Source organism: Sorex fumeus, unplaced genomic scaffold (genome assembly GCF_029834395.1).
Source record: "Sorex fumeus unplaced genomic scaffold, SorFum_2.1 ptg000073l, whole genome shotgun sequence".
In the NCBI taxonomy this organism is placed as follows: Eukaryota; Metazoa; Chordata; class Mammalia; order Eulipotyphla; family Soricidae; genus Sorex; species Sorex fumeus.
Window position 1 is genome coordinate 20,725,662 of NW_026606130.1, and position 13,734 is coordinate 20,739,395.

Below are 13,734 nucleotides of genomic sequence, written 5' to 3' on the forward strand. Positions count from 1 at the left end.
TGAGATAAAATAAAAAAATCTTCATTTAGAAAATTTAAAAGCACACTTTTGTATAATGGACAGGTCAAAAAGAAACCATGGTGGCAATCTGGAAGAAATTGAATCAAACAATAATGAAATATGACATACCTGAACTTGTAAAAAAGCAGTATTTAAAGGTAAATTCATTTCTTTATATGCACAAATTGGAAAACAAGTTACTGTCACTGTCACTGTCCTCCCGTTGTTCGTCGATTTGCTCGAGCGGGCCCAGTAACGTCTCCATTGTGAGACTTGCTGTTACTGTTTGGCATATCGAATACATCATGGGTAGCTTGACAGGCTTTGCCCTGCGGGCGAGATACTCTCGGTAGCTTGCCAGGCTCTCTGAGAGGGGCGGAGGAATCAAAACCGGGTCGGCCGGTCAGCCGTGTGCAAGGCAAATGCCCTACCCGCTGTGCCATTGCTCCAGCCCTGGAAAACAAGAAGGGTTTAAAAAAAAAGTAATGAGCACAATGTCCAATTTCAAAAATCAGAAAAAGAACAGCAGAATAAATCCAAAAAATGTGGAAGGAAGGAGATCAAAAAAAATAAGTGCAGAAATAAAAGAAATAGAAAACAAAGACAAAATAGAGAGGAGCAACAAGGCCAAAAGTTGGTTCTTTGAAAAGACTAATAAAATAGATAAGCCTCTGGTGAGATTAATCAAAAAAAAAAGTGAGAAGGCACAAATAACCAATATCAACAATGAAAAAGGAGACATAATTGCAGATTATGTAGCAGAGAATTGAAAAATAAAACTTTATGCTAATTAATTTAAGAATACAGACAAAACAACCCCATTCCTAGAAAAATATAACTTACCACAATTACCTCAAGAAGAAAAAAATCCTGAGTAGTCCTCTAGTCAGTAGAGGAACTATAGTAGTAGTTTCCTACAAAAACAAACAAAAGAATGAACCCCCCCCAAAACAGCAGAATTACAGAATTACAGAAGAAATATTATTTCCTTCTGTTCTGTAGGTGTCCATATGTGACCTAAAGCAATGAAGTCCCTAGACCTAAGGCAATTTGACACCTGCCTCTATCAGAACCCTCCCACAGAAATTCTTAGAGGGTAGTTCTTTGTGAAACGAGGTCTATATATAGTACTGTCAGTTCGGGGCACCAATGAGTAACATCTAGCACTCTCTGTAGCATCTAGTTACTGCTCTGTGCTGAATGTACTAAGAATGGCCAAGAAAGTGCTGTGTCACTTCAGTAACTAGGTTTTGTGGTCTTCTGCTCAGTGAGGACAAGGGATCAGTGGAGGTGCTGGAGGAGTCTGTGTTTCAGTTACCAAGATCACGCACAGCTCAACTTGTGACCTGCAGAGATGGGGTTGGACGCAGAAAAGTCAAGAAGGGTTTCTGGAGGGTGTCACTCCAGGTAGAGGCCCTGAAACGCCGTCTTCACAACTATCAAATACTTCTATCCATTTGCAGCTGAAGAGCTGTTTTATTGGTGTCCAAGCTAGCTGCAGGGTGATGATTCTAACAATGATGCACGTTCTGCAAATAAGAGCTCCATCATTATTTTGAAATACTTAATATGGAAGAGTTTAATTTGAAATATAATCACATTATCACAAGAAATTTTTTTCCTTAAATTTTTATTAGTGAAACACCATGAGGTACAGTTGTAGACTTACAAATTTTTGTGCTTGGGTTTCAGTTATACAATGATCGAATACCCATCCCTCTACCAGTGCCCATTCTCCACCACCACTGATCCCAGTATCCCTCCCACCCCCACCCTCGCATCCCTCCCTACCTCTGTGGCAGGGCATTCGCTTAGTTATCTCTTTCCTTTTGAGTGCTGTGATTTGCAAAAGAGACATTGAGTAGCAATCATGTTCGGTCTATAGTCTACTCTCATCACACATCTCTCATTCTGAGAGGAACCTCCCAACACCCTGTATTTGGTGCTCCCTTCTCTATCTGAGCTGCCTTTTCCCCTAGCATGTGCAGCTGGCCTCCATGCCATGGAGTAATCCTCCTGGTACTTATCTTGGCTATTCTTGGGGGTTTGTCTCCTATTTTGTTACTTGATGTTCCCCAGAGGAATGCAATCTCTCCATGCCTGTCCCTCTCTTTCTGACTCATTTTGCTTAGCATGATACTTTCCATGTAGTACCACTTGTATATGAATTTCACGACTTCATCTTTTCTAACAGCTGCATAGTACTACATTGTGTAGTTGTACCAAAGTTTCTTTAACCAATCATCTGTTCTCGGGCACTCAGGTTTTTTCCAGATTCTAGATATTGTAAACAGTGCTGCAATGAACAAACAAGTGCAGATGTAACTTCGACTACACTTTTTTTTGCCTCTCTGGGATATATTCCCAGGAGTGGTATTGCTGGGTGAAATGGGCACTCCATTTCTAATTTTTTAAGGACCATCCATACTGTTTTCCAAAAGGGCTGAACCAGTCGGCATTCCCACCAGTAATGAAGGAGGGTCCCTTTCTCGCCACATCCGCGCCAACACTGGTTGCTTTTGGTCTTTTGGATGTGGGCCAGTCTCTGTGGTGTGAAATGATATCTCATTGTTGTTTTGATCTGCATCTCCCTGACAATAAATGATGTAAAGCATTTTCTCATGTGCCTTTTAGCCATTTGGATTTCTTCTTTGGGAAAGTTTCTGTTCATTTTGTCGCCCCATTTTTTGATGGGGTTAGATGTTTTCTTCTTGATATTATCACAAGAAATTTTAAGAATAATTTTTTTCAGTTAAACAAAAATTTGAGACCTGTTATATATCATTTCTATTTTTGTTTGGCATCCATATATGGCTTTACTTAGGGCTTACTCTTAGCCATGTACTCAGGGATCACTTCTGGTAGTGCTCAGGGGACCATATGGAGAGCTGGGATCAAACCTGGATTGGCTGCGTATAAGTCAAGTGTACTGCCCACTATATTATCTCTCTGACCCTTATAATTTCTATTTTAAGCATGCTAAAACTTTAAAAATTGATTTTAAGTACTTTATATCTATTTTTACAAAGGGATCTTTACTGATAACAAATATTAAGGATTTGACGAACACATAAATTAAAAGTTTTGAATTACAGCATAACATGTTATATTAAATAAAATATGAAAACAGATTTTAACTTTCTCACTTAAAATTTGAATTTCTCTTATTTGACTTTGGGCCAGACCCTGCAGTGCTCAGGGTTTACTCCTGGTTCTGTGCTCATGAAACACTCCCAGTAGGCTAAGGGGAGCATATGGGATGCCAGGGATAGCGCCTCGGTTGGTCACATGTGAAGCAAGTACCCAACCTGATGTACTGTCTCTTCATTCTACAAAAATGTTTGGAAATTTTTTTAATTTAGAATTTTGTTACAAAAAATAAAATATCAGACCGAGGATGTTTTGTTTTCCTGTGGTGCTGGGGATTGAACCCAGGGATTCACATATGAAGGCATAAACTCTACCATTGAGCCACATTCCTAGTTCTGGACCAAAATAGTTTTACTGGAGTATTCTACAAAAATTATCACTCCAAAGTCATGTAAAACTTTCTGGAATATCGTAAAAGAAGGAATACTAGAAAAAAATAATGAACACTCTGTGCCATTCTATGATAATAGCCAAAGTTGGTGCTGAAGTAAATTAAGGACAAAATAAGAAAGAAGAATTAAAGATCAAGTTTACTCATGGATACAAATACAAAATGTTAACATGGATAACAAAATTTTAACAAAGATACATAAACAAAATATTAACAAACAATCTGGTACTGTATAAAAAGGAAAATATCATGACCATGTTGTGTTTATGTAAGAAATTAAAAGGCGTTAAAGGTTTTCTCTCAGAAAAGCTTGCTTTTTCCTGTTTTTTTCTCTTTTCAGATCCCATATATAAGTTAAATCATATAGTATTTGTCTTTGTCTGAATTACTGCCTACAAATGGCAACATGCAATTTTTATAACTAAAGAACTTCCTATATATGTACACATTCCAAGTTTTATTTATTTATGAATACATTTATTCAGTATGGCTTCTTAAATTTTCCCATATCGTCGTTGATCGTCGATTGCCTCGAGCAGGCCCCAGTAACGTCTCTTTCATCCTAGCCCTGAGATTATATTCACGGCTCTTTAGGAGAATGAGACCCATCATTGTTACTGGTATTTGGCATATTTGGTAGGCCACGGGGAGTTTGCCAGACTCTGCCCTGTGGGCAGGCTACATTCGATAGCCTGCAAGTTTGTTCAAAGTAGGAATGAGATAATAAGATGTCATAAAGAAAAGTTCTGACAAGATGTCGCGCAGCCGCGAATGCGGCCGCGCGGTTCAGGGATCTGGATTTTATAGTCTCTGAGTCTTGGCCGCTGATGGGATTACACGGCGCCAGGGGGGCAGGTGGTGGGTGTGACCCCCGCCTACTGGAATTTGGAGGATCTGGGTGGAAGATGCTCGACTCCAATTCGAGTAGGCTGGAGGTCTCGGCCCCGGAACCCGCGTGGCTTTGTCCCTCTGCCAGTACCTTCATGTGTGCGGAGAGTGGTCTCAGCATGGTGGTGGCTGGTCCTGGAGGTCTCCGGCTGCCGTAGCCCTGGTCGGGGCGGGGAGGAAAGCTCAACCCGCTCCCCTCCAAGGGACTCCGGGAAGGAACACCCAGGCGCGGGGGCAGAGACTGCACTGTTCTCGTCTGGGATCTGGATTTTATAGTCTCTGAGTCTTGGCCGCTGATGGGATTACACGGCGCCAGGGGGCCAGGTGGTGGGTGTGACCCCCGCCTACTGGAATTTGGAGGATCTGGGTGGAAGATGCTCGACTCCAATTCGAGCAATCAGTCTCTGCCCCCGCGCCTGGGTGTTCCTTCCCGGAGTCCCTTGGAGGGGAGCGGGTTGAGCTTTCCTCCCCGCCCCGGCCAGGGCTACGGCAGCCGGAGACCTCCAGGACCAGCCACCACCATGCTGAGACCACTCTCTGCACACATGAAGGTACTGGCAGAGGGACAAAGCCACGCGGGTTCCGGGGCCGAGACCTCCAAGCCTACTCGAATTGGAGTCGAGCATCTTCCACCCAGATCCTCCAAATTCCAGTAGGCAGGGGTCACACCCACCACCTGGCCCCCTGGCGCCGTGTAATCCCATCAGCGGCCAAGACTCAGAGACTATAAAATCCAGATCCCGGACGAGAACAGTGCAGTCTCTGCCCCTGCGCCTGGGTGTTCCTTCCCGGAGTCCCTTGGAGGGGAGCGGGTTGAGCTTTCCTCCCCGCCCCGACCAGGGCTACGGCAGCCGGAGACCTCCAGGACCAGCCACCACCATGCTGAGACCACTCTCCGCACACATGAAGGTACTGGCAGAGGGACAAAGCCACGCGGGTTCCGGGGCCGAGACCTCCAAGCCTACTCGAATTGGAGTCGAGCATCTTCCACCCAGATCCTCCAAATTCCAGTAGGCGGGGGTCACACCCATCCCATATCTTAATTTGTAAATATTGCTGTGATAAACATAGGGATCAATATTTTTAATCCAAATATGATAGTTTAAGATGAGGAAAATCTATCAATGTCTTTTACCTTATTGTCAGATAATAATATGGGAATGAGAACATAATCATCCGAAAAAACATAAAAGGGAATTAGTTTTAAAAATCTTACATGATTTAGAAACATACAAGGAAACCTTCCTAGTATATTTACACTGATGGTAGGATTGGTGTTGGAATATTGTATGCCTGAAACTCAACTATGACTAATATCATAAATCATGGTGCTGCTCTGAAAAGACAGGGGCCAGAGAAATAGTACAGAAGGCAGGGTTCTTGCCTTGTGTGCTGCCAACCTGGATTTGCTTTGATCCCTGGCACCACATATGATCCCCTGCATCCCAGCAGGAGTAATCCCTGATTGCAGAACCAGGAGTAACCTTTGAGCATCACTGGGTGTGGTCCAAAAGCCAAAACTATAAAAAAAATTCAAAACCCTTCTTAGCATAGAGAAAAGGATAAAATTTGCTTAAATTGAAAGCTACCGAGAGTATCTTGCCCGCACGGCAGAGCCTGGCAAGCCATCCGTGATGTATTCGATATGCCAAACACAGTAACAACAAAATCTCCAATGGAGACGTTACTGGGCCCGCTCGAGCTCGAGCAATCTGAATTTTAAAAATCCTGTAAAACTATAATAAATATGTATTTACATATATATGCATGTGGTGTCCCAAGGATCAAATATAGTCCTCATACATGAAAATCATAAAATACTTTACCATTGAGATATATCCATGACCCTAAATATAATTCTTACTAGGCAAAAGTTTGTTGTTTCCTTTGAAATATCTAACAAGACAGGGATGATTGCTACCATATTTTCTATTAAACACTATACTGGAAGTCCTGGCTATAAGTCAAGAAAAATATATAGGTATAAAGATTGAAAAAGAAAAATAATGCTGTCACTATACATAGCTGTTAAAGCTGTCAATATAAAGAGGACAGAACTCAGGCCAAGAGGTTGGATTCTTGCCTTGCATGTGGCTGACTTAGTTTCAATCCCAGCATCCCACATGGTGCCCCAAGCTCTCCCACGAATGACCCTTGAGCACAGAGCCAGGGGTAGGTCTTGACCAAAAAGAAAAACCACACAAATAAACCAAAAACCTAACAACAAAAATAAAGGACAGAACTCTTTTTTTTTTTTTTCCCCTTTATTTTATTTTATTTTTTTTTAAAGTTGTAGATTTACAATTTTTTGTGCTTTGGTTTCAATTATACAATGATCAGATACCCATCCCTCCACCAGTGCCCATTTTCCACCACCATGGATAATATCCCTCCCACCCCCATCCCCCCATCCCCCCGTCTCTGTGGCAGGGCAATCCCCTGTGTTCTCTCTCTCCTTTTGGGTGTTGTGGTCTGCAAAAGAGGCATTGAGTGGCAAACATGTTCAGTCCATAGTCTACTTTCGATATGCATCTCCCCTCCTGGGAGGATCCTCCAAACATCCTTTATTTGGTGCTCCCTTCTCTATCTGAATAGCCCTTTCCTCTAGGATACCCGGCTGGCCTCTAAGTTATGGAGTAATCCTCCTGGTGCTGATCTCAGGACAGAACTCTTAAGCACTGATGGTGGGGATGTTCTCTGTCTCAGCCCCCGTGGAAAACAGATGGAGATTGCTCAAAAAAAACTAAGAATAGAACTTCTTTAAGACCCAGTGATTCTACTTTTTGGTATCTACCCTCAAGACACTTAACCATTCATTAGGAAAGGTGTGTGTGTGTATGTGTGTGTGTGTGTGTTCATTGCAGCATTTTGCCAGGATATGGAAACTACCCAAGTGTTCAACAACAGAAGAGTAGATAATATATATACAAAATGTCATATATATATATATATATATATATATATATATATACAATGGAATACTATGTAGCACAAGGAGTGATTAAATCATCAATTCCTTTCAAGGTGAATGAAAATGGTGAATCTCATGTTAAGTGAAGTCAGAAAGACAAGAACACAATTTGGATATTCTCACGTCTATGGTATATAAAATAACATGCCTAAGGACTTGAAGGTACAGGGGGTGGGCAAACCATTGGCTCTAGATTAAAGAAACAAAAATGCCAAAAAAAAGGAGAGAAATAGAGGGAAATGAGAAGAAATGTTCTGGAGGTAATGTATTGTAGAGACAAGATCAGGCATCCTGGGTTCCTGGTCCTGCTCTTGGAGTGCAGATGCAAGGTATTTATATACATCAAAAAGACCAGATCCAACACTACTTTAAGCATAAGACCCAAACTACAATAGTTAAACTTAAAAATGTTTCTGTCAATGAGACAGGTTGATGGCAATGGGGAGTTGGGAAGGAATCTGGGGTTACTAATGGAGGGGTGTGTATTCTGGTGGTGGATTCGAGTTGGGAATACTGTATGCCTAAAATTCTACTGTCAACAACTCTGTAACTAGTGGTATCTAGCTAAAATTAAAATAAAACCGTAGGTGCTGTGGTTTGCAAAAGAGGCATTGAGTGGCAATCATGTTCAGTCTAAAGTCTACTCTGAGCACGCACACAGAGGCAGGGTGGGATGGGGGTTACAGGGGGTGGGAGGGACACTGGGATCAGTGGTGGTGGAGAATGGGCACTGGTGGAGGGATGGGTATTCGATCATTGTATAAATGAAACCCAAGCACAAAAATTTGTAAATCTACAACTGTACCTCATGGTGTTTCCCTAATAAAAATCTAAAAAAAACATAGGAAGGACAGAAGAATTGTAGCATAGTGGTAGAGTTCATGCTTTGTATATAGAAGGCCATGATCCCAGCACCACAAATCCAGCACCGCACACACTTTAAAAGAAGACAAAGGAATATACAGACAATTTAAGATAAATCAGGTCTCTTTAAGAAACTGTTGACTCTAGGCTTGGGAAAAAAATACAAGTTGATCAGGGGACTTCTTGTAGTGCCAGCAAATAAGGCAGTGCTTAATGACAAAAAGACAGTAGTCATGTCAGAGATGCGGAAGCTAACATGAAAAAAGTCCTACTGGCCAAATTTATGAAACAGTTAGACAAATAATATTGTAGTCAATATGCAAATCAAATTAGTAAATAAGTAAGTGAATGAATAGCAATAAATAAAAAAGAAACTTCTTTTTAGATAAGAATTCCACGTAATTCCAAGAAAGCACATCCTCTGCTCCTGTGGGGGTAAGCAAGGTTATTCTAAACACAAAGAATAAAAAGGAGACACAGCAATTTTATACTAAGAAATCTGGAAAACACTATCTTAATCAAGTGATGAAGGTCAACATCACCAGTGATATCATATACCACTGACAAGAAAAGGATTTCAACTGTAGTATTATTTACAGCTCTCTTGATTTCTTTCTTTTTTTTTTTTAATTTTATTGAATCACCGTGAGATAGTTACAAGCTTTCATGTTTGGGTTACAATCACACAATGATCAAACACCCATCCCTTCACCAGTGCACATCCCCCACCACCAATATCCCCGGTATACCCCCACCCCTTTCCCACCCTCCCTCTGCCTCCATGGCAGACATGATTCCCCATAATCTCTCTCTACTTTTGGGCATTATGGTTTACAATACAGACCCTGAAAGGTTATCATGTTTGGTCCTTAATCTACTTTCTGCACACATCTCCCATCCCCACTGATTCCTCCAGCCATCTTTTTCTTAGTGATCCCTTCTCTATTTTAGCTGCCTTCTCCCCTTTGCTCATGAGCTCTCTTGATTTCTTTAATTAAAATTTGAGGGTATCACACACAGTGGTGATGTGGGGATACTTCAGGTTCTGTATTTAGGGTCACTGCCTGTGGTGCTGAGGGGATGATAAGTGGTGCCAGGAATTGAACTGGGATTCGCTTGCTGCAACATAAACCCCTAAACCTCTCAACCAAACCTCCAGCCCCCAATTCCTGACTAGTTATGAGGAAAATTGAAGACAATCCTAAGTTAGAGATATTCTAGAGTACTCCTACATCATTATAGTAATAACAGGGTGAGAGGACTTGAAGACGCATGACAACTAAATGCAAAATAACATTTTTATTTGGATCCTAGAACAGAAAAGTGGCACTAGTAGAAAAACTAATAAATTTCATAAAGTTTATTTTACATGTTAAAATGTTTTTAAATTTTTTTTAAGTTTTTGTTTTAGGTACCATGATTTGCAATAGTGTGTGTTAGTTATAGGATTTTATGCACAAAATGTTCCAACACCACACCCTCCACTGGAGTATTTTACCCACCAATTCAGTCACCTTTCCCCTAAAACATGGTAAATTCAAGTTATGATATGCTCACCATGGTAAACTCAACAGACCAATTCTCAGGTTTCGTTGCCTTTGACCATTTGTTGCTCTCTTATATGTTTCGTTATATCCCGTCCATAGAGAGATCACTCTTTATCTGTCCCTCTACTTTGACTAACTTCACTCAGTAAAATACTCTCCAGGTCCATCCACGTAGCAGGAAATTGCATAATCTTGTCAACACAAAGTTTAAAATTTAGTAGACAGTCATATGTGAATACTGCTTTAATTTTGATAAATGTACCCCAGTGAGGCATATACAGAACATTCTGTGGCATCTATTTAATTTTTGTGACTGAAAAATTATTCCAAAATAAGAAGTCTACTTAAAGCAACCCGGAGGGGGGCAGGTGAAGCACCTCCCCAACGGAGCCAGCCCCAGCAGCCGAAAACCTCCAGAACTCAACTACCGCCATACTCATGGCCAATCTCCACACGTTTGGACGAGCCCCACCCATGAGTGAATTTATTCTTGGACATCTCATACTTTACACCACTGATATACCAAGAGTAGACCATCATATTTGATGGGGTTTAAAATAGAAGGCAGCTGATATTAGGAGGAAATATATTTATACATACATATATATATAGTAAGCACACAAGGCTCAACCTTTATCAGCATGTTATTAATCTCTTATAGAAGGGCTTAAAGGCTCCTGGGAGAAATATATTTTTCACATACTTTCCTCTAAAAACCCATTTTTGGATCATTTTTAGCAGATTATTCATAATAAGCAATACAAAATACATTATTTTGGTTCTGCTTTGGGGGACTGGGTTTGGCGTTCGGGATGGAAACATTTGAAATATAGTGGTGGGAAAGTGTAATGGTGGTGGGACTGGTGTTTAAATATTGAATGTAATCAAATATTGTGAACTACTTTATAAAAATAAAAATAAAATAAAATAAAATTTGTCACTGTCACTGTCCTCACTGTTCATCGATTTGCTCGAGCGGGCCCAGTAACATCTCCAGTGGAGACTTTGTTGTTACTGTGTTTGGCATATCGAATACGTCATGGGGAGCTTGCCAGGCTCTGCCGTGCAGGTGAGATAAAATTTAAAAATAATAATAAAATAAAAAAAATAATGAATAAAGATTTTATCTTTTTTCTTCTTTTTGGTTTTTGGGCTATATCCAGTGATGCTTGTGGGTTACTCCTGGCTTTGAACTTAGGAATTACTCCTGGAAGTGCTTGGGGAACCATATAGGATGCCTGGGATTGAACCTGGATTGAACCTTTTCCACATGCAAGGCCAATACCCTACCTGCTGTACTCCAGCCCCAAGATTCTGATCTATCAAATATCAAGAGCATTTATAAAGTTAAATTAACTAAGGTAATGTGGTACTCTTTCAGGAACAATAAGTAGAGATCCCAGATATAAAGATATGAAACTTTGTTGTATGACTGGTATGGAACTTCAGATTATGGAATTTAGTCATCTATCGTGAAAACTAATGAAATTCCATACTTAAATTTTACTCATACCACACAAAAATTAATTCTGGTTTATTAAGGGCTCAACTGTAAGTAGTAAACTTTTAAATATTTGCTAAGAGAAAATAAGTCCTTTTTAACCATAGATTGGGCAAGGCAACATACAAAAGCAATTACTACAGATAAAAGACTGAATGTTCGGGGCTGGAGAGATAGCACAGCGGGTAGGGCATTTGCCTTGCACGCGGCTGACCCGGGTTCGATTCCCAGCATCCCATATGGTCCCCTGAGCACTGCCAGGAGTAACTCCTGAGTGCAGAGCCAGGAGTAACCCCTGTGCATCGCCAGGTGTGACACACACACACACACAAAAAGACTGAATGTTCAATCTAATTTGAAGTAGGATTTTTCTGCTCATGAAAAGGTATTATAAAGGGGGAAACAGACACAAACTGAGGAAGATATTTGACATATATAATTGATATATGATAAATGTCAAGTAATCAAATAACTCCTTCAAATCAATGAAAATAATTAAAATACCAGTTTTTACTTTATTATTTTTTTGTTTGGGGCCAGACCCAGTGATGCTCAGTGGTTACTCCTGGTTCTGTCTCAGGAATTACTCCAGGTGGTACTCAGGGGACCATATAGGTTGCTGGGGATTGAACCTGGGAAGACCGTGTGTAAGCCAAGAGCCCTGCTCCTATTGCTCTGGTCTATTGTCCAGTCTATTGCTGAGGCCCCCATAAAACACAATGTTTTTTAAAAAGGGCAAGACCAGAGATATAGTAAAATGGTTAAGATGCTTACTTTGCATGTGGCTGACTCCACTTTGATCCTAGAAGCACATATGAATCCCCAAGCACTGCCAGGAGTGACCCTTGAGAAGAGAGGTAGGAGTAGCCCCTGAGCACTGCTGAGCATGGCCCACCACACCTCTCAAGGGACAAAAGATATTAACAGTCATTTTACAGAAGAAGCAACAGTGTAAATGAAAAGATAATCACATTCGTGAGTAAAAAATATGAATTAAGTCCACAATGAGCTATCATTTTATATCCAATATAACGGCCCAAACTAAAAAGTAGATATCAAGTATTGAGAAGGGTGTGAATCAAGAGAATCTCTTATAAACTGCTGAGAGGTAGGGCCAGGGATAGAGTTCAACAGTATTATGCAAGCCTTGCATAGATGATGCATGGGTCACTCTTGACACCACTCACCATCACATACAAATTGGTGAAAGAGATGTAAATTCCTTTCATTGGTTTAGAATACACTTTGATGTTACCCTGCCAAGTTGAAATTTTACATGTCCAGGGGGTAGAGAGATAGTACAGCTCGTAAGGCTCTTGCCTTGTATGAGGCTGACCTGTGTTTGTTTCCAGGTTCCACATATGGCCCCTTGAGCCAGAAGCGACCCCTGATCGCAGAGTCATGAGAAAGCCCTAAGCACCAAGTAAGCCATGAGCACCAAAATGTGTAGCCCCCAAACAAAAGGAAATTTTACAAATCCTATTAACCAGAAATTCAATCCCTAGATAAATGCCTTAGGAAAATAGGTGTGTATGTGTACCAGGAGACACATACAAAAATATTCACAGAACTTTTCACAAAGCAGAAAAGCTGGAAATGACACAAATGTTCATTAACGAATAAATGGTTCAATAATTTTTAATGGTCATCCAATGAAAAAGCGTATAACAATGAGAATAAGCACGTATAGGCAAAACATAGGTAATTCTTAGAAATACAGTAATGAGCGAGAAAAAAAGTCACAGGAGACCATATACTGTCTGATACCATTTTTTTCAAATTTTAGAATCAAGTAAAATACTTTTTAATTAACAGTATTTGTGAAGAGGCAAACATGAGAAAATCAAAAGGAGCAACAAAAAAACTAAATGCACAATTTAAAAGAATGGTAAATTCTGTAAAGGTTGGTGGGGAATGGGACAGAAAATGATACATGAATGCTATCGCTGTTTTTCTAAGGTGGTTTTATGAACTCTTGGGTTTTCATTATATCTTATTGTCTTTATAGACGTCTTTAAAGACAACCGCTGGACTAGAGCTGTTACCGACTGGATTCCACGGGATGTCTAAAGACCCCGTGGCCGCCCACCTACCAGATGGGCAGACTTCTTCATCAAGATCATGAACGATCGGTTTGAGGCTCTTCATGTTCCCAGAGCGAACAGATGCCATTGGGCTACACTAGCACGTGACAGGGACAAACGGAGACGTTACTGGCGCCCGCTCGAGCAAATCAACGACTAACGAGAAGTTAAGTGATAAGTGTCTTTATAATTCATGTATATATAATTCATGTATAAATAGTGGACGTATTCTTTTTTATGAACTGGAGAGATAGCACAGCGGGTAGGGCGTTTGCCTTGCATGTGGCTGACCAGGGCTCGATTCCTACGCACCTCTCAGGGAGCCCGGCCAAGCTACC

General features: G+C 40.8%; 1 protein-coding gene across 1 annotated transcript; it reads right to left on the bottom strand.

The window, feature by feature from the left end:
- Positions 1-489: 489 nt before the first annotated feature.
- On the bottom strand, positions 490-909 carry KANTR (KANTR integral membrane protein). Its single transcript, XM_056130016.1, has one exon. The coding sequence runs from the start codon at positions 740-742 to the stop codon at positions 512-514; it is 231 nt and encodes a 76-aa protein (XP_055985991.1). The 5' UTR covers positions 743-909; the 3' UTR covers positions 490-511.
- Positions 910-13,734: the final 12,825 nt, after the last annotated feature.